This window comes from Pimephales promelas, chromosome 4 (genome assembly GCF_988280905.1).
Source record: "Pimephales promelas chromosome 4, fPimPro1.hap1.1, whole genome shotgun sequence".
Lineage (NCBI taxonomy): Eukaryota > Metazoa > Chordata > Actinopteri > Cypriniformes > Leuciscidae > Pimephales > Pimephales promelas.
This window is the reverse complement of record NC_142772.1, coordinates 47,597,363-47,618,303: the sequence shown is the minus strand read 5'-3', so window position 1 is coordinate 47,618,303 and position 20,941 is coordinate 47,597,363. Positions and strand designations below refer to the sequence as shown.

Genomic DNA, 20,941 nt, shown 5'->3' with positions numbered 1-20,941 from the left:
AATGATCACAGCCAACATTCAGGGATACGTTTCTTCTTCTGAGTTTTTATTATAGAGGAACACAACTAATAATTATAAGTGGCAGTGCCACCAACAGGCACAATGGGGAATATCAGTATTACATACATACATAACAGGACCAAACTGTAAAAGCATGAATTTATGCTGTGAAAACGGACATTTTAACATGCGATCTTATGGATATTTGCTCCCTTTTGGGACCTCCCTCTAGCGGACTTCAGATGTATTGCAGTTATTCGCACTTCCGGGTAGGCTTCATTTTTCAGATTAGAACGTTGCCGCTTGTATTATACGCAAAAAGTCTTCTTACAGGTGACTACCAGGGCACTTTGACCTGATCCATAGACTAGACCTCACCTTGGCTACGGCAGTTCATTGATTGGAACGAATGCGTCAATAGAGCCGCCATCTTGAAACAGGGGAGCCCCTCCACTTTAATGCATCAGCGTCAATGTAGTAGACACAGGTCTAACGGAAATAAAATCACCATAAATCATTATGAATGCGATTTTCTTGATTTTTTTTTTGGTCAGACATGTATTTATCATTGATTCCAGAAAGAAAAAAGTAACATAAACCCCCCCCAAAAAAAAACATTCATCCTAGTTCAGATTTCATCCGTGAACATCATACGCTGCACAAAAGTCCGCCACCATCAATGAATTCGACGTAAAGGCAGAGATAGCAGCGTTACCTAGCTATTTCCTATGACAAGACCCCTGTTCCAAGATGGCGGCGGTTTTGACGCATGCGTAGAACCCCAAGGTGAGGTCTATGTCTATGGACCTGATCAAGTTTTTTTTTTCTTTAATTGCTAATGCGACCTTTTTTACACCACAGACTGAACAAAATGAAGCATTGCTTGGTAATTCATTGATTGTTATTATCTAATTGTGTTGTTAAATTTAACAGCATATTCAACATAACCGAATGGGCCAAAAGTTCTTGACGTATTTTATTACCATTTTTCTAAACTATAGCGAATAAACTGTGATAATGGGAGAAATGCGTCTGAATACATTTTGGTTTGACTGTACATCAGCTCTTCCGTCACTACTTGCATGTCATTTTAGTTGCACAATTCTGTTTGTATAACAAAAAAGCACCACAGCTGCAGATCAAGACTACAACTATACAAATCAGAGATGAGTGAGTGTTGGACGACTCCATGTTCAGTTCTACGTCTAGCTCTCTTGTGGCCTGTAGGGTTGGGTGAGCAAGGCAAACTAAATGTGACAGAGGAGAGACCCTGCACTAGCCTGAGGCTCACAAACTTGCCTTTGTATTAATGCTGGAACAAAGAGATTTCTCAAATTATACAGAGAGCAGTATAAACAAAAGTTCAGTTTTACTTTTAACAGTAGTTTTAATGCAAAACCTAGTGACCTGCCTTTCCATCTACATAGGCTCAACCTTTTAGGACACTAAGCTAGCTGTGATAAAAACATAAGCGCTCTACATAAACAACACCACACATAGGGCCCTATCTCGCACCCGGCGCAATTGACTTTATACACTGACGCATGTATCGTTCGTATTTTGCACCCGCGCAAAACGGACTTTTCCCCTCGCAGACACGCGTCGGTAAACTAGGGAATGAACTTGCGCTCCCAATAAAGGAGGCGTGTTCCAGCACAAACAATCCCTGGTGCTATTCTGCAGTTCCAGAAAACAATTGCGCCTTTGACCAGAAAAAACCTGGTTTAAAGTCAGTGGCGCGTTGCGCGTTGTTCATAATGCTATTTAAAGCGCGCATGCTTGGCCATAATGTAGCGGGTACACAACACACAAACACTTTGATTCTCTCATCAACACAGATGCAGCAGTTTTTATTTTTGCAAATCATACATTGTAACAAGAAAAAATATTAACACATGAGGGAAATCATTGTGGTGTCCATGAAGATGTAAAAAAAAAACATAGGCCTAAATCTAGCTTACACATTTACCCCAATTTTTCAGCAAAGTAGAGCACTATATAGTGAGCTCACCAGCATAATAGAAACACAACTTTCGGACACTACTCGATCGTCTCTCGGCGCCGTTGATTACATCTTGTCAGCTGGTGCCAGCCAGCTGAAATTAAATTTTTTTTAAAAGTAGCGTGTGTATGACCCGCCAATTCGTATTTCCATTTTTGGCGTGGCATCAACATGCATAATCGCTTTTCAGCGTGTTTATGAACGCCGTTGACTTAACGTTATTACTGTATATAAATGTATGACTTACCTCAACCCGCCCCTAAACCTAACCGTCACTGGGGTTAATGGCATTTATGAGTGTTCCCCTACCATCCTAGGAAAAAAAAAAGATTGCTCCCCAGATGTAGATCTACATTTTGCTTCATTTCACGCGGACATTTGACGGCGTGCAGACACACGGAATCACTCGGACGTTAATGGCGTAGACATACACGCGGATAGATCAAAATGCGTAGAGACTTGACTCGAAAGTGGCGTGTATGTTTACGCAAAAGTCATGATGTCATGTTGAAAAAATACATTACATTATATTGAGCTTATTTCTCCAAAATTAAATCATTTCAGGCCGTTTCTGTTATAATGCGCTACTCCACACATGATTATAACTTTCACTGCCCTGACAAGAACGTCGGTCTCCTCGGCTGTTAACGCGCCTGGTAAATCCGCCATAATAACAACAATCCGCCATGCAACATGCGCACCTGCTCTTAAAGTCCCCGTGAACCGGAAGTTGCAAACGACTTTTCTCCAGTGTTGTGACGTATTTCCGAGAGAAACAGAATACTAAATGAGGCAAAATAGTGGGCGTGGCTTTTTTTTCCAACTAGCACCTGATTGGATCTATAAAAATGGGTGTTTCACTCTGAAATGGAGGATGACGCAAGTTTACACACGCTTTCAATCAATGCTCGCTCGGCGCTCGCAAACACACAGCAGCTGTCAGTTGGAGGGGCGTGGTCATGGATGTTAAGGAGACACCCAAACCGTAAAGCCTACATCATCGGGCAAGGTCCTCCAATGCAGAGGGGAAGGGCATTTTCAAAATTTGATTAAAGATTACAAAGCCAAAAATGTTTTTTTGTGTGGATTGATTGCATGTATGAATTGTTCACCACAAAACGATCAATTTAGGCAAACAAAGTAAGTGTGGTCAATTTTGATTTCATAGGGACTTTAAAGGGTATGTTGGATGACGCTCTTATTGATTTATTTCACGTTACGTGAAAACGTTTATTTCGCGTTACACTGTAGACACAAATACTTGAGAGATCAAATAAAGAGATCTGTGTCACTGTTTCTGAACTCCCAGAAACGGCCCCATTGTAGTCTTGTTTTGTCTTCAGGGAACAAACACGTCACGATATTCCTCATTTTAATCATTCATAAATAGAATAAAGGGGCTGTGCCTATTTGAGTTAGGGACTGTTTACACAACACCATTTTCAACTAAAAATGGAAAACTTTTATGCGATTTGGCCATTCGTTTACACAATGCCAGCGTTTTGGGTGGCTGAAAAGCAAACTGTTTTCAAAGTGGACGTTTTTGAAAACAGACTTACCCAAACTCGCTCGAAGTGGTTGACCAATCACAGCACACGGATCCAGCTGACCAATCAGAGCACACTGTGCTTTTTAGAAGGAGGGGCTTCATAGAGACAGGAACTAAAGAGAGTGTTACTGACAGACTGGGAAGAGAGGAGCCGCAGTAATAGAGAATATGAGGAAAATAATTTGAGAATGAAAACCCAAAGACTTGATAGGTCCTCTTTAAATATTGAAAACACAATAAAACAACAACACAAGGACAAAATATATTGTAGTTCAGTCTTTAATTAGAAAATCTACTTATATACAGTATACATGTACTGTAGCAAATATTGTTGATTCCATAGGCCGCATGATAACCCCCCAGGTCATCGTAATATTATAAATAAAGTTTCATTTGAAATGTCTATTCAGCTGCTATCCCCATCACGGGAACACACGCTCTATTTGTCCATCCGTCAGCGCTGAACTGAGCATCACTCATCGCTCTCTGGCTTTGACAGACATAAAATTAAAAAGAAAAAGAAACAAGATCAGTCAAGACAACATGGCAGTCGGAAACCTGAGTCAGAACGTTTTGGATAGAACATACACCCTGAATCCAGTTTAACAACAGCAGCGATTGAAGTGGAGTTATTTGTAGAAAGAAACGGCAGGTTTGGTGCGGAGAACGAGCCATCTCGACACACACAGATGAAATGAACCAAGTATAATAATGTTATCTTTAACATTTATAATGAAATGTGGTAAAAACAGTCATACATTCCCATTGCAGCCCAAGAGGACAGTCCGAATGAACCAAAACATCCATCTAAAAGAGATAGAAGGCGATTGGACTGTCAAAATATACAATGCAGAGGGGAAAAAAAACACGTCACAGTAAAAAGTACGTATTCATTTCTTATTTGATCATTAAAAATCTGTCATTCCTTAACCCACGAGCCTCCTCTGTTGGTAAAAAGAGTCCCGACGCTTAAAATCTCGAAGAACGCAGTTGTCATATTGATCTGTAGCAGGCACTAAAGTACTATGGCCAGAGAGGGTTTGTCACGAGACCCTGAATATGGTTGCTATTTACATTTTCGTAAAAAAAAACAAAAAAAACACAAATAAACAAAAACAAATCACGATCCCTTTCCCTGTCAGAGTCTAATGCGGTTTAAGTTAATATCTTTGATACATATGGGAATAGATAATACGGTTGACTTGCTCTTTCGGGCTTTTAAGGTTCCGACTGCGTTGGTTTGGTGTGCGTTTATGTACAGTTGGTGTGTATAGGCAGTGGAAGTGAGTCTTTGAAACAGCAGCAAGTTCTCGGTCCTTGGCATCCAGAGTCCAGCTGATGGTTTTCTCTGTTCTGGGGGCGATGGCTGTGGCTTCAAACGTTAATATAATTGTTCAATTAGATTGTTGGTTGGTTTTTCTAGTACATTCGAGTGACAGCAGAGAGCATTAGTGCTCTGATATGATTAAGGACCGTCAGTCCAGGAAAGGCCGACCTTAAGAGGCTGATTTCTCCATCCGGATGAGACACGAACGTCTGTCTCATATTTATCCCATGATCCTTCTTGGAATCCTTCTACGTCGTCTCACTCTCCGTTCAGTTCTGATCGCTTTGGCCGCCAGCCCTACTGGCCCGACTTTTTGTCCTTCTGGAAACTGAAACTCGTGCGACGGTTCAGTTTGCGTTGTTTCTGTGCGAAGTAATCCGCCCTCGACGTGCTGGCACGAGACTCCAGGATGTAGTTCACCTGGGAGAGGAAGAGGAAGTAACACACTTGCTGTGAAAGGGATCACATTTATTCAAATGCACAAAATCAGAAGTAAAAACAGTATAGTGCCCCCATATTATGCTATTTTAAAGGGCAATTCCACATATATTGAAAGTGGCTCATATATGTAGTAGAATAGTATCATAAATTTCTCATTTGGGTACTTCTTGGCCTCTTAGGCTTTGACTTCTTAGGTTTTCACTAGAGCCCGACCGATAAAGGATTTTGATACGATACAAATATTTTTGGGTTTTAAAATCCGATATATCGGCCGATATTTTTTATTTTTTTTTATTAAATATTGTTGTATTTCACACGCGTGTAAAAGAAAAGCTAACTTTTCTGCACAAGATACGTTTGATACCTTTTCTCTATGTCTAAATGTTCACTCCATGAACAATGCAGGGACTGTAACTAGAGATATGCTAGTTATAAATACAGTAATCATTACTTTATTCAGGCAGAAAAAGTTCATTGTGGTTTTCCAAGCTCATTAATGTTAACGTTAGCGGTCTTCCACTGATGATAGTGGCATTAGCTAGCTTTGTGGTTAGCTAGTCTATAGCCATGTTTCCATCGACACGTTTTTATCCGAATTAAGTGATATCGAATGAAAAAAGCCTTGTGGAAACAGTAAAATTCGACTCAAATGAAATACGTTCGGTCTCATCGAATTTTCTCTTGATCGAAATACGACTAATGCGATAAAAGCTGATGGAAACGTTATTTGCCGAATAAATAATGAATTGCGATTAAGTTTTATGCCCTTTTATGGTTGCAACACGTCAGAAGACGAGTTCATTTCCTGCCAGTCTGTTTGCGCAAACATGGCGGATGTCAACAAAGACAGATGTTAGTGGACAAAGCAAAAAGATGCTTCAACCAAAGGGTTTCCGTGAACCACGATCTCCCAGAGCGCTGTCGTTCCCACACCGCAGTCACCTCCGCTGTCGTCGGGCAAACGTGCATCGGCATCGCATCATCATAGCAATGTTTATAGCGTCGTTGTTTTCTTAGGTTAGTTTTGCTTGTTTTTACGTGGCTTGGTTGAATTGTAATGTAGAATGTGGTCTGTTATTTCTAGTTAACAGTCTGCGGCGCTGCTAGTATAACACACCGTTGCCATGGACGCAGTTCAGAGACGGGAACAGACTATTTTCTTTAGCAGAAGCAAAACCCGTTTTTAAATCAATAAACTCGTTTTTAAGTCAATATTTTGTGTCAAATTATTGATTTATTTGGTTGATTTATATGTAATAAGCAGGATAATATATAGCGAGGCGGTTGTGAGGCGAATACAACAACCGCCTCGCATACATTATCCCATTCATATGTCACAATCAGCTGGCACATAAGCATTATTAGCCTTCAACTTGTGAAATATTGATCATTTTTTGGTAGATGGCGCGATCCGTTTTGTCCAACAAAACTTTGTTCGCAAAAGTTTGCTTGAATGTTGTTCGATTCAGTGCGAAAATAAATGGAAACACCTTAAAATGTCTCAAATCAATTCGATATACCAATTTGATCGCAAAACAGCATGTGACGTCATTACGTACAGGTTTTTATTCGCTTTAAAGCCGTTGGATGGAAACACACTTTCACCAGCTTTATCCGCATGAGTTTTTTAACCGAATTTCAGATAATTCGATTGACAAGTGGATGGAAACAAGAGCAATAAATAACATCATACTGCAAATTGTAAAACATACATTTTCAATATAACAGGCCAAGGAGAGATGATTGAAGCGTGTTTCGTCCGTTTTTATTTTATTTTTTAAATATTAATTTATCGGCCATTATAACTGCCGATACTGCTCAACTTGTTTCAGAATCAATTCCTTCATTTAGGAGACGATAACTTTATTTGTCATGCACTTAGATCAGACACATTCAGAAACATCAATGAAAGTTAACATTTGAAAAAGCATTATGGGGCACTTTACAAGATACAAAAATATAAAGTCTCAGTTGAACCCTACCTTGAGCACAATCTCATTGACGGTAGCAGCATCACACTCGAAGTACAGGGCTTTGTAGTCGTGGTTGCTTAGATATGTGAGCTTAAATATTGCATGACCTACAAAGAAAGCATACAAATCTTCTGAGACACAGAACACGATTGGGGATGCAACGTCCGAATGACCACCATGGTGCTGACATACAGCTAATCTACATTTGGGACATCCACACATTTTTTTTTATCCACAAGTTTCCGAGGGGCGCTCCTGTAAAAAATAAAGTGGGTGAAACTTCCGGTGAGGCGGCGGAAGTAGCATTCCAATGGTATTTTGTGTGTTAGTTAGCGAAGACGCTAGCTGTTTTTCGGAGAATTATTTTACTACACTGTAAAAAATGATTTTTTGGTTAAGTAAATACTAGTGAAAAAACCCAATGTAATTTACTTGAAAAAGTTAGTTCAGGCAAGAATTTAAAAAACTAAGTAAATTCCATATCAGTACTTATTTCAAGCGAGTATAAATGAAAGTGTAATATCAACTCAATAAAATAAAGTAAAAATTACTCAACTTTTCTGATACTGGGGTTCCCATCATGCACTGGACCTTGAATAATTAATGAGGTTCATTTTTCACTGGTTTCCAGCTGTATTTACACTGTTTTATCATTGATTTTTGTTGTCAGTATTAGTAAATTGCCATTTTGTGACATTTCGAGTACATTTTTTGCTCAAAATGACACATTCAAACACAAAAACGATCCATCAAATGTTACCACCATTGTGTATTGTCTACCAAGTATTGAGGTGTTTGCATTCACATAAGGCTTAAAGTCTGACATGATGTATATATAAATTACTTAGATGATCTAAGTAAAGAACATACTATAAATGACTAATAAAATTCAAGATAATTGTTTTAGTGAAATGTAATACAAAGGCAAAGGAAATCGGTATTAATCAACCTTTTACAAGCCGAGTTAAAATTACTTATTTTTTGTAAAGTTTACTTAATTCCACATTCCAAGTAAATTTAACTTAAAGATTTCTAATTAAAGCGACTGATAAATATGTTTAGGTTTTTACTTGGCAAATCTTTGTAAATTTACTAGCATTTTCTGAGTGAGATCGTTTAGCAAGGTTTTTTCAAGTAAATCCTACTCCAAATTTTTTACGGTGTATTTAAAGACGCAATCTTTAAGAGATGTCGTTACGGAGCTCAGGGACAACATATGCTGTTCGCGGTTGTATGTATAACCGGACTAAACTAATTCAGTGGCTTAAACGTGATTGTTTTGAACATAAGCTGAAAACGAAATCAGAGTGATCCTGCCAATGACTGTAACGTTAGTTTCCATCACCTCCCAAAAGACGACGAATCTTCCTGTGTACATTTGTTTAAATTCTTAATATTCTATAAACTCTCTCAGCATGTGATTGGCTGTTCGCTACTGATGTTACACCTAAATTTAGGAGTTGACAGAATACCAAATGTGCCAGTTAATGTATTCAAGCAGCACATTCATTTATAATTTTGAATAAACTCCAAAGCACAATGACTAAGTGTGTATTTTTTATTTTAATTGTTTGTCAGCTCGCACAACTGTCTGTCACCATGCCTTGATGAGTATTGATTATTAATAATGTTATTATAATACACTGCGGAGGGTAAAGGTACTGTTATTTCACCCTTTTTAATTTCGTTGAGGTCGTGTTCCCACATCGTTAGCTAGTTTGAATCGCTATAACTTGAATGACTGTCAACTGTTGAATGAACGAGTGTCAAGCATGTCAAGTCGCGCTTTGTTTACTTCCAACCGGAAGTCGCGCCTACTTTTGACGCAAGGCCTCATGGGGCGTAGCAAAACTTGTGGATACCTATGTGAATATATTTCCTGTATTTTCAGCATCATTATCCAGTCTGCAGTGTCACATGATCCTTCAGAAATCACTCTAATATGATGATTCGCTGCTCATTATCAATGTTGAAATGCTGCTTATTTCTTTTGTGGGAATGTTTGATGGGTTTTTAGATAAAAAGAAAGCTCAAACAGTTTGTAACATTATAAATGATCAATTCAATGCATCCTTGATGAATGAACCATTACTGAAAAACATGAGGGTGTTGTTGGGTGCATAACAAACTGAATAAAATATGACACTGTTAAACCTAAATTAAGTTTAGCTTTGACATCTTGGAAGATGAGCACAGGACATATAATAAAATAAATGCCCCTGCTCCAAAAACAAACGCTCAGTTCCCACTGTGAGACTGGAGCATTTCCAGGCGTAGTCAGAGCATCCGCGAGCAGACTTCAGCAATCTGTCTTCACTTCATCAATCACTGTTAGCAGCGCGCGTCTGGAGAGCTGCGCTCGTGTCCCTGTCATATCCGCTAAGAAGAGATGTCTGCATCACTTACCAATGCAAACCTTACAGAAAGGCTGCATAAATAGATTTCGTTTTCTGTAACGGAGTTCCCTGTAAGTGTAATGCAATATAAACCCCTTGGTGAGTTTGCAGTGCTACAACTATATCTGTCAGTCGCACTGATGTGGGGACATCAAAAGAGTTTATACACAAACCAGACGCCTTTTTTCTGAGGCGGCGAGAGTGTTTTTGGCAACACTTTACAATAACATATTAGTAAATATATAAACCGTTGTTAATGTTACTTAATTAAAATGTTCGGTCCCACTTTATATTAAAGGAGTAGTTCACTTTAAAAAAAAAAAAAAAAAAAAAAAAAAAAAAACTTTTGCTGATAATTTACTCATCCCCATGTCATCCAAGATGTCCACATCTTTCGTTTTTCAGTCGAAAAGAAATTAAGGTTTTTGATAAAATAAACAAATTAGTACTTTAACCCTCAAACCGTATTCACTTTATAGCCCTTAATCCTGTAATTGTGGACAAATGTGGGCACAGAGGACTCAGGTGTGATCCTAATTTTTATTTATTATAAATGTTATATCACTGTCTTCGATAATGTTTTGTCTATCCATTTATGGTGTTTTTTTTTTTAATTTTGGGGGTATTTTTGAATTTATTTACTTCAAAAAGTACCTTATTTTCTATGTAAATTATTTCAATGTAAATTAATTACTGTGGTTTTATCTACATTAAAATATCATTCCAATAAGTACTTAGAGCTGAAAGCTAAAGATGAAGTGACTTTTCTGTCACCTGATGTCTTATTTTGTCTTATTTTAGACTGCTCTAAATTACAGTTTTTCCCATTCATTTCTATGGGTGCCCATTTTTGACCCGAATACAAGATTAAGGAGGTTTTTTTCACCCACTTAACATTGAAGAATTTAGTTAAAAAAAAAATTGTGTGTGTTCAGGAGGCAAACTTAGGAAAAGTAGCCAAGTCTTGTACCGCTCAGATCAAGGGAAGTATTTTTTAAAAATAAATCAAAACTATTTAGCCCACATTTGTCCAGAATACGGTTTTAGGGTTAAATTAATTCAGCACAACTGTTTGTAACATTGATAATAATCAGAAATGTTTCTTGAGCAGCAAATCATCACATTAGAGTGATTTCTGAAGGATCATGTGACACTGAAGACTGGAGTAATGATGCTGAAAATTCAGCTTTGATCACAGAAACAAATTATATTTGAATTATTATTTCTAAATTGTAAAAAAAAACGTGTAAATTATGTAAATTAAAATTTTGATTTAGTTGACTTTTATACTGCACCGACCATGTATAAAGCTTGTAAGAATTTACTTCCAAATTGTGTTCAGAGGCTGTTCGAAATAAGAGAAAGTCAGTATAAACTAAGAGGAATGAAGAGGTTTAAAAAAGTAAGAGCAAGAACTAATACAAAAAATAGATGCATATCTGTAAAAGGAGGAGTAATTGTGTAATTCACTATGTAATTTAAAAAAGCAAGGTGATAAATAATCATAAAACCCAATATGATTCATTTGTTTGCATTATATGTTAACTATTAAGAATAATGTCTGAGATGTATATCTTTGTAATCATGTATGAATATCTTGGAAATGTTCTTATGTAAATTCACGTTGATTTTGAAAGTTAAATCCAGAGAGAAAAGTGCCGCTAATCGAGTAATTATGTGCAAAAGGTATGCATAATAAACATAAGCTTCAGCCTACACCCTTTTTTTTGGTTGTTATGCATGTATGATTGAAAATAAATTGAAAATTGAATTGAATTTTAACATATATTCACATAGAATACAGTTATTGTAAATATTTCACAATATAACAGTTTTTACTGTATTTTATGATGCAGCCTTGATAGTCTTACTGATCGCAGAATCTTTGTATGGTGGTATAAAAAAATGTAAAAAGATTTGATGCAGAACTAGTTATGTATTCCTTTACTAAAGTATGAGCAGAACTGACTTGGACTCTTCTCCTCCACCAGGTCGCAGGCACACAGCAGATCCGAGTCTATGGAGATCGGCTTCTGTCGGATCCAGAACTTCGTGCTTGTCTTCTGATTGGTGACAGGGTCGATCTCTACCTTTTCTCCAGAAACTCCTGAAAAAGTGGGACGGTTTTATCATAAAAATCACTTCGCAAACCATAGATTTTAGCTGTCAATTTTTATCTAAAGGGTTAACAAAAGAATGGCATCCAGGTTTTAAAGATTAACAGGTATGTGAATTTATTCCCCCCGTTATTTAAATAAGAATGGAGGCTGAAACTGATTATGAGGGAAACTGTGTGTGAGAGAGAAAGGGGTCTGGAATATTATTACAGGTCTATCTCACAAGCACACACAGAGTCCATCCATAATGGATGTGACAGCTGTCCATCATTCACATGACATAAAAAAATAGCATGCAAACATCAGTGTGTCAGAAAAAAAATTCCAGCCTGTCAATCAGAGTGAAATTCCAGAAACGATCCCACAACTCCCAGTGCCCGCAGCGCTGCTGTAATTGGGATGGAGCTGTGACTGTAGCAACTGTCAAGTGTGCTAGGATATTTTTGTGTGTTTTCACACAACAGTCCTGTGTTTGATCTGAAGACCCTCAGCCAAACTTTTTTTTTTGCACATTTTAAGAGTTGGAGAAACTGAGAAGTCAGGAGAAGCAAGAGGGAAAACTCGTGTAATGGGAATTTATCATTTTGTTCCTTAATAAACTTTATATGTATATATTACACTAAATTATATAATTTTATTTTATATTATTATATATATTCAGAATGGCATGATAACATTTTATTATATATAATATCATACTTTCCTACTATAGTATTAGAATAACAATACTATAATATTATATGCATCTACACTTTATTATACAATTTCTATATTACACTACAGTAGGGTATTTTAAAGAAATTGCACAAAGAACAAAGATAAAAAGATTTTCAGGTCCAGAAACTGATCAAATGTAAAATAAAACTGCACTTTATAAATAAAGTAAGTTATTCAGTCAAGAACAGCTTTGACTTTTTGTTGTTTAACGCTGTTAGAAGTATTAGACAGCTGTCACTTTAAGAGTCACTTTTGCTGATAATTTACTCACCCCCATGTCCCCCAAGATGTCCATGTCTTTCTTTCTTCAGTTGAAAAGAAATTAACGTTTTTGATGAAAACTTTCCAGGATTTTTCTCCATATAATGGACTTCAATGGGGTCCAAACGGTTCAAAGTCCAAAAGGCAGTTTCAGTGCAGCTTCAAAGGGCTTTAAACGACACCAGACGATGAATAAGGGTCTGATCAAGCGAAACATTCGGTCATTTTAAAAATAAATACAAAAGTTTAAGTTTTATAAGCACAAATGCTCGCCTTGCTCGACTCTCCTGTTCGAACTTTTTTCGAGTCATTTGGTTCAGTCAACGAATGAAATGACTCGGAAAAAGATTTGTTCATTTTGATGAACAAGTTCGAACAGGAGAGTCACAAACGCGCATCATCAGGCGAGCATTTGAGCTTATAAACTTTTGTATTTATTTTTAAAACGATCGATCGTTTCACTTGATAAGACCCTTATTCATCGTCTGGTGTCGTTTAAAGCCCTTTGAAGCTGCACTGAAACTGAAGAAAGAATGACATGGGCATCTTGGATGAAATGGGGGTGAGTAAATTATCGGCAAAAGTTTTTTTTTAAAGTGAACTACTCCTTTAAGACACAACTGAATGTGTTCATGAGTATATTATTGTGTGTAATTGTCCGTTTGTACGTATTTCTGTGCAAGTGCAAAGAAGAGAACTCGGTTCAGTATCGTGCACTATTCAGTATGAGTGGCGGCTTTCTGTGTGCAGGGCAGAAAACAGCACTCTTCTTGCTCTTGAATGATTTAAGGTCACATTAAAATGCACAAAAAGGAATCAAATTTTAATCTTATAAGTAGGGGTGGGCGATATGGCAAAAATCATTTAGCAAAAATCAAGGCATACATTTAGGCCAGTGGTGAAGATAAAAATCTTTGTCATTATTCTAAAAAATAAGACAAGATAAACATTACACAGATTAATATTCAAATTAAATAAACCGTGCTTTATTTTTTTCAGATACAGTAGGTGTATTTAGCAGTAGCACTGAAGAAAGTAATTAAATGAACAAATATGAAATTAAAACACTACATAGACTTCACTGTATAAATTATTGATTCTTATTAAAGCTACTATTAAAGTTCTCAGTCAGTGAGTGATTTTCTCCTTTGTGTTTTTTGTTTTATTAACACTAAAGGGATAGTTCCCTCAAAAATTGTCTTAATTTACTCTCTCAAGATGTTTTAAACCCGAATAAGTTTCTTTCTTTTGTTGGAAATAAAAGTTATTTTGAATGTGGGTAACCGAACAGTTGCTGGTCCCCAGTGTATAGTTGTTGTTTTTTTCTCTCCTGGATGTTAATGGGGACCAGCATCTGTTTGGATTCCCACATAAAAAAAAAAAAATCTGTGCTGAACACTTCTTTTGTGTTCAGCACAAGAAAGAATTTAATACAGGTTTGGATTGGAACAACATTAGAGTGAGTAAATAAAGACAGATTTTTTTTTTTTTTGTGAACTATCCCTTTAAGTACAAGCGGCAGTACTATTTACTACTGTCGCTTTTAGACCAGCACGCGACGCGTTTAATATTGACTCCAGATTTTCTCTCAAATGTTTGCTTTCACTTTAGACACATATCTGTTTATGTAAGCATTGTGTGTATTTAACAGTATTAGCAATAGCATAATAAGACTGGAAAGATAACTTAGTCCAGTATTCAGGCGCTGTTTGACAGACTTCTAGTTCCTGTGAGCGTCGGGGGTTATGTGGTCAGGAAAGCGCACGTTAGAACAGCGCATCAGCGCGTGAATTAAATGTTTAACCGGCGAGGCTTATGCAAATAATGAACTTTTGTGGTTTGCAGTGTCCCGTAGCCTACCTATTCATTAACGTGTGATCATGTGTAGGCTACGTCGCGTTATACAGTTGAGAGACGGAGGCGCCAGAACTGAACTGATAGAATGCACTGCAACACGATACTACGATATTTCTTCAAAAGCAGATCGTGGAGACATTTTAATCATCCACGATTAAAAATCGTCATATCGCACACCTCTACTTATAAGTATCCGATTCCCAATCGAACACTACAGTACGCAATGTTGTCCCACTGATTCTGAAGAGAAAACTCATGTTGGTCTGTGGGATTTGTAATCTGTACCTAGCTGTACATCTGTGGTGAAGCGGAGCTTGTGGATCATGCTGATCTTGAAGGACTTGTAGTGGTGACTGCTCAACATGTCCTGTACCGTAGTGATGTCTATAGGCGGGTCCTCCTCCGAGCTTTCCTCGCCTCGAGAGCCTTCAGACGAAAGAGAAAAAGAAGTCGTTTAGGTGTGCATTTCGCACTATACATTTAAAGTGAATGAATGAATGTGATCATAAAAGAGCATCTATTCGTCTCAATAAAGTAACAAACTCTTCCTGAAATGTTTGGGGTCCTATTATGCTTTTTTTATTACTTTTTTTTTTTTTTACATTTTCAATATTTTTTTACTGTGTAATGTTGCAGTTTGAGTATGAAAAAGGTCTGCAAAATCACAAAGTCCCTCCAGCGGGAGTTATTCTCTATATCAGTGTTTCTAAACTCCCTGAAGTCTTATTTTCAAGATTTGTTTTCACAACATATTTTCTTTTGTCAAATCAACTTTATAATAATTTATTTAGTTGAGATAACTTATTATTTTGAGTTTCTGATGATTAAATTAATCTCCTTCATTGTATTAACTCACTTTTTCCAGTTAAATCAACTTAAAATTTTAAGGCAACCAGGTTACTTACTTTTGTAAGTTAAACCATCAATTTTTTTTACAGTGACTGTAAAAAAATATTTTCAAGATTTGTTATCACAACATATTTTCTTTTGTCAAATCAACTTCATAATAATTTATTTAGTTGAAATAACTTATTATTTTGAGTTTCTGATGATTAAATCATTCTCCTTCATTGTATTAACTAACTTTTTCCAGTTAAATCAACTTAAAATTTTAAGGCAACCAGGTTACTTACTTTTTTAAGTTAAACCTACAATATTTTTTACAGTGTGGGAACAAACACTTCCCAATATTCTTCATTTACATAATTCCCGCCCAAAGCATACGCAAAATAAAAGGGCGGGGCCTGGTTGAGTGAGTTAGCAGCATGTTGAAACTGGCGGTTATGGTGAGGAGCGGGATATTTCCCAAACACTTTCGAAGTGGTTGACCAATCACAACACTGTGCTTTTCGGAAGGAGGGGCTTGATAGAGCCAGGAACTAAACAGGGTGTTACTGACAGACTGGGAAGAGAGGAGCTGCAACAGTTGAGAATATGGAATAAAATAATGTGTTTTTGAACATTAAATCATGAAAACCCCAAAACAAAATCAAGACTTCATAAAAGGACATTATAGGACGCCTTTAAAAATGCAATGGAAGGAGCATCAAGAATGTCAACAAAACTCACTGTTTTCTCGGACCAAGCAGAACTCCAGCGTTCCCTGGCTCTCCAGCGTACTGTCCAAATCCACCGCCACATTTGGTTCTGTTTGCTTCTCTAGTCGATACATGGGACCTAAAACAAATCCCACAGTATTTAGGATTTGATTTGAGCTGTTAAGAGTTTGGTTTAGTTGAATGAGGTTGCAAAATACATTTCATTGTACAAGATCACGTGTTTATTCCATCAAGCATGACTCTTTACTTGTTGCAGCTACATAAGCAGACCATATAAATGTGTTTGTTTTATCGGATTTAACTTTTAATCAATGATCAAATATGTTGATTCTGAAAGACTTTTACATTCCCATGGGAAACAACTGCAAGTAGCATCATCAATTTTATTAAAACTAAAAAATGAGTCCATGCCTAATTGTAAACATTACAATTAATGTATAAACGACGCTATAAAATGTACAGCAGCTGTCAGAATAGACAAATAGACCTTCTATTGCATTGTGATGCAACTGAACTAGTCTGATTCACAAACAAATGACTCTTATGAAGCAGTTCTTTTAATGAATCTGTCAAATAGACTCACGGTTATCTGCCTCAATCTGAATTACTTACTGAATCAGGTACTGAATTAACAGCTGAGTGGATGTTCACAATTTAAACAATATAAAAAAATCATTATTTTTAAACAGTGTATATGTTCTACTGTTCAAAGGCTTCAGGTCTGAATACTTTTATTCAGCAATAACGCATTAAACTGATTAAAAGAGTTACAAAAGATTTGTATTTCAAATCAAAGAGCAAAAGCAGCTAAAATTGAAATCAGTTTCCACAAAAATATGATGTACAAACTTCAACAACTGATTTCTAGGGCTGTCAAACAATTAATCGCGATTAATCGCACCCAAAATAAAAGTTTGTGTTTACAAAATATATGTGGGCGCAATGTGTATAATTATTTTATATATATATATATATATATATATATGAAGAGTTCAGATGCAAAAGCCTCTAAATGCCATTTGAAATTTTCTTCTTTAATGATGATTTTTATCAAACGTGTATATTTAAGTTCAGTAATTTCACTTAAATAACAATTAATAGATAATTATCATTGCCATTTAAGTGAAATTACTGAACTTAAATATACAAGTTTGATAAAAAATCATCATTAAAGAAGAAATTTTCAAATGGCACTTAGAGGCTTTTGCATCTGAACTCTATTTTCATGTATATATAGTATATAGATTTATATATAATTTATATTATATATAAAATACATATTTTATATTTAAATAATATTTTTTCTTAAATATACATGCATGTGTGTGTATATATATATATATATATATATATAAAATAATTATACACAGTGCACCCACATATATTAATCAAACTTTTATTTTGGATGCGATTAATCGCGATTAATTGTTTGACAGCCCTACTGATTTCAACATTGATAATAATCAGAAATGTTTCTTGAGCAGCAAATCAGCATTTTAGAAGTAATAGAGTAATGATGCTAGAAAATCAGCTTAGATCATATATTCAGATTACTTTACATTGTAATAATTTCACAATATTACAGTTTTTACTGTACGTTTGATCAAATAAAAAGAGACTTCTTTCAAAAACATCAACAGTATTTCCACAGTTGTGTATACTCAGAATCACAAAAACACACAATGAAACATGTAGCTTGGTTTATCTCAAGTACACTGTAGTTTCTTCTTTTTCAACACATTAATACCTTTGAATAGTTTAATACAATCACAAAGAGCCCTTGAGAGAGGTTAGCCATCATAAATGACTTCAGGGTGACCAGAGCAATCTCTGATGGGATTCAGAGCTATTGGCTTTGTCGCTTGATTAATATTGCTCAGTGCAAACAATCGAATTTGACTTTTTTTTCTGTCCAATCAGATGATATCAACCCATCTCCGACCTAATGACCGATCTTCACAAACCTTTCTCAATAACGATTGCCTTGCAGGAGCAATTGATGGCTATAAAACCAAAAAATGGCTTTATTGGAAACTGTTTATTTCTTGTCAGAAGCCGGAAAAAATGCCCAGGGGTAGGATCAAGTCTTTTCCTCGTTTTTTTTTTTGCCAGAAAAACAATACAGAGAAGCTGCCAATCTAAATAGGGCAAACACTCAAGGCGATATTTACCCTTTTGCAAATACCATGGTTTTCCAAAATGTCACCAGAGCCTCCGAAAGCTTACGACCTCTACGGAGAAAGAAATATGTTCACGACACCCTCCAGCACAATGCGAGATATATCAGAACACAAACCAAGTGAATCAATTCTATACAACACTGCAGATGTGGACTTGACGTGCAAGAATCGGACTAGTTGAAAATATATGGAGGAAGCGCAGACAGTGTCTCTCTGAATCTAAGGGAGAAATGTGAATCCCTGTAACTGCAGTGACACTGAAGAGCAAGAGACTGTGACTAATTCAGAAACACACAATCTGACCTTTTACGACCTTTCCAATGAGGTGAGCGGTTGCTTTTTATCCATTTTATTCTCCGCCAGGTGAAAACTGTAAGTCTGATCACTTAGTAAAGCAACAGCACATGACAAATCATTTTGAAATAAGGCATTACAGTGAGCCAGTACATAACTGTAGGGTGATTTAATTTAGATATTATAAAGGTATTATAAGTATTATTGAAAGTCTGATACTGATACTAAATCATTACTTTTCCTTATTTCTTCAGTGTCACAAGATCCTTCAGAAATCATTATTGTGATTTGCTGCTCAAGAAACATTTATGATTATTATCAATGTTGAAAACAATTCATAATTTACATTTTTCCAGAATTCTTTGATAAGCAAAAGCACAGCATTTATTTAACCCCTTAACTGTCACCGTCCCGGTATAGTTTACTTCACTATATTTCTATTCAATCCTAATCTAATTATGACAAAATTATATATTGAGACTTCTAAATAAATATTCTACCCCTGTTTTGTGACACAAATTAAGTAGGAAGAGTAATTGATGAATTTATGACAAGAGTGCACCTCAAAAAATCTGCATCATAACAGGAGGTCTGATCTTTGTCACAAAAAGTCGACGCACCCACTTTTAATCATTGAAACTTCTGTTTTTATGCTAAAAGTTCATAATAAAACATATAATCTAGTATTTTTCAATAAAAATAAAAAATATAGTATAATATTATCCTCTAAAAATTATAATATATATATATATTATTCTCTAAAATATAATATTTTTTATCGCCTTTTTTATTATATCACATATTTTAGTAGAGTAGTCATCATAAATTAGGTATCATTTGAAAGCTTATAAACTCAGAATTCATCCTGTGAAAACCATTGCGTTACTATAGAAACGGTACTTATTTTATCAGGCTCCTCCCCTTTTGGGCATCATTATATTTCATAATTTATGATCAAAACCTTTTCTAATCTTGACAAAACACATATTGTCAGAAAGGTCTGAGTCTCAAGGTTCCAAATTTTGTGACAAAATTGATATTTGGACAGAAATGTATTAATTTGTTAAGGCAGAATGTATACAACTAAATTCAATGGAATTCAATGGCACCCGGTGGCTATTTTTGGTACTACGCCTAAACAAAATCTCATGGGAACTTCAATTTTTGTGATATCAACTTCAAATTTGGAACATAACTTGGTTAGATTTATGGCTTTGATTTTAGAGTAATTTTAGAGCAAAAAAAATATTTTGTAAAATATAAAATATTATATTTGATTTAGAGTGAATTTAAACTTCCATAACTTTTTCAAGTTTTCACTTCAGCAATAATCTGTTGAATGTTTTCTTTAAAACAAGACCAAAATTGGGTATATATTCCAAAGGATTCTTGAATTACAACCATTTAAGTGTGAATAGTGCATTTTAACCCCCATTCTCAAAAAAGGGGGTGACAGGTAAGGGGTTAAAAACAGAAGTGTTTATTGTCACTTTTTATCACTTTAATGTGCCCGTTCTGAATAAATGCATTCATTTTATTTTTAAAAAATTTAAATATACAATACGTTCAAAAATTTGGGGTCCGTAAGGTTTTGCATGGCAATAATATAAGGTAAAACATTTAAATAGAATTCAACTGATATGCAGTCACAGGTGTGTATATATATATATATATATATACACACACACACATACACACACACATCAAAGGTTTCAATGATCAGGTTTCAGACTTGTTTTATAATGAATCTTTAATAATCGGAAACCAGATGTGCTGTGGAGCTACAAATCCAATCATTTTTTGTTCATGTGCGTCATTAAAATATCAAGCCAAGGACTAAATAAGACAGCTGATGCTAAATACTTAGAAATCCACACAAATACAGCATCTGCTGAAAATGTTCAGCTTTGTATTACGTCTCACTGCACTCCCCCTAAGCACATAAAGCATAACAGTCACGGTCTTTCTCTTTCGTCTGAGCTCATCTGTAGTTCACACACAGGCACACCGACCCCAAACCGCAGCCATCGCCGCCTCCCAAATGTCACCAACATTTACCCTGATAAGCCTCATTGGAGGCATTCAATCGCGCTTATCTCCCCCAACAGACCCACCGAGCTTTACAAACCCTGAGCCGCTCGTAAAACTAGTCATATTTTACAGTGCGCACCCTTCCTAGTGTCCACATGCCTACCATTATATATTCACTCCGTTTAACTGCTTAACGAGACGATCCGGACGGACGGATGGATGAGGATATGGATGGAT

At 36.0% G+C, this 20,941-nt stretch overlaps 1 protein-coding gene across 1 annotated transcript in view; it reads right to left on the bottom strand.

Annotated features, from left to right (window-relative positions):
* Positions 1-5,028: 5,028 nt before the first annotated feature.
* The window catches only part of mapkap1 (MAPK associated protein 1), a 47,939-nt gene continuing 32,026 nt past the window's right edge, over positions 5,029-20,941 (bottom strand). Inside the window, exons 8-12 of the mRNA XM_039655063.2 lie at positions 16,210-16,317; positions 14,926-15,066; positions 11,658-11,795; positions 7,302-7,399; positions 5,029-5,298 (exon numbers count right to left, since the gene is read on the bottom strand). Of these exons, the coding sequence (XP_039510997.1) occupies positions 5,176-5,298; positions 7,302-7,399; positions 11,658-11,795; positions 14,926-15,066; positions 16,210-16,317 (608 nt within the window). The 3' untranslated portion in view covers positions 5,029-5,175. The remainder of the gene's footprint in view (positions 5,299-7,301; positions 7,400-11,657; positions 11,796-14,925; positions 15,067-16,209; positions 16,318-20,941) is intronic.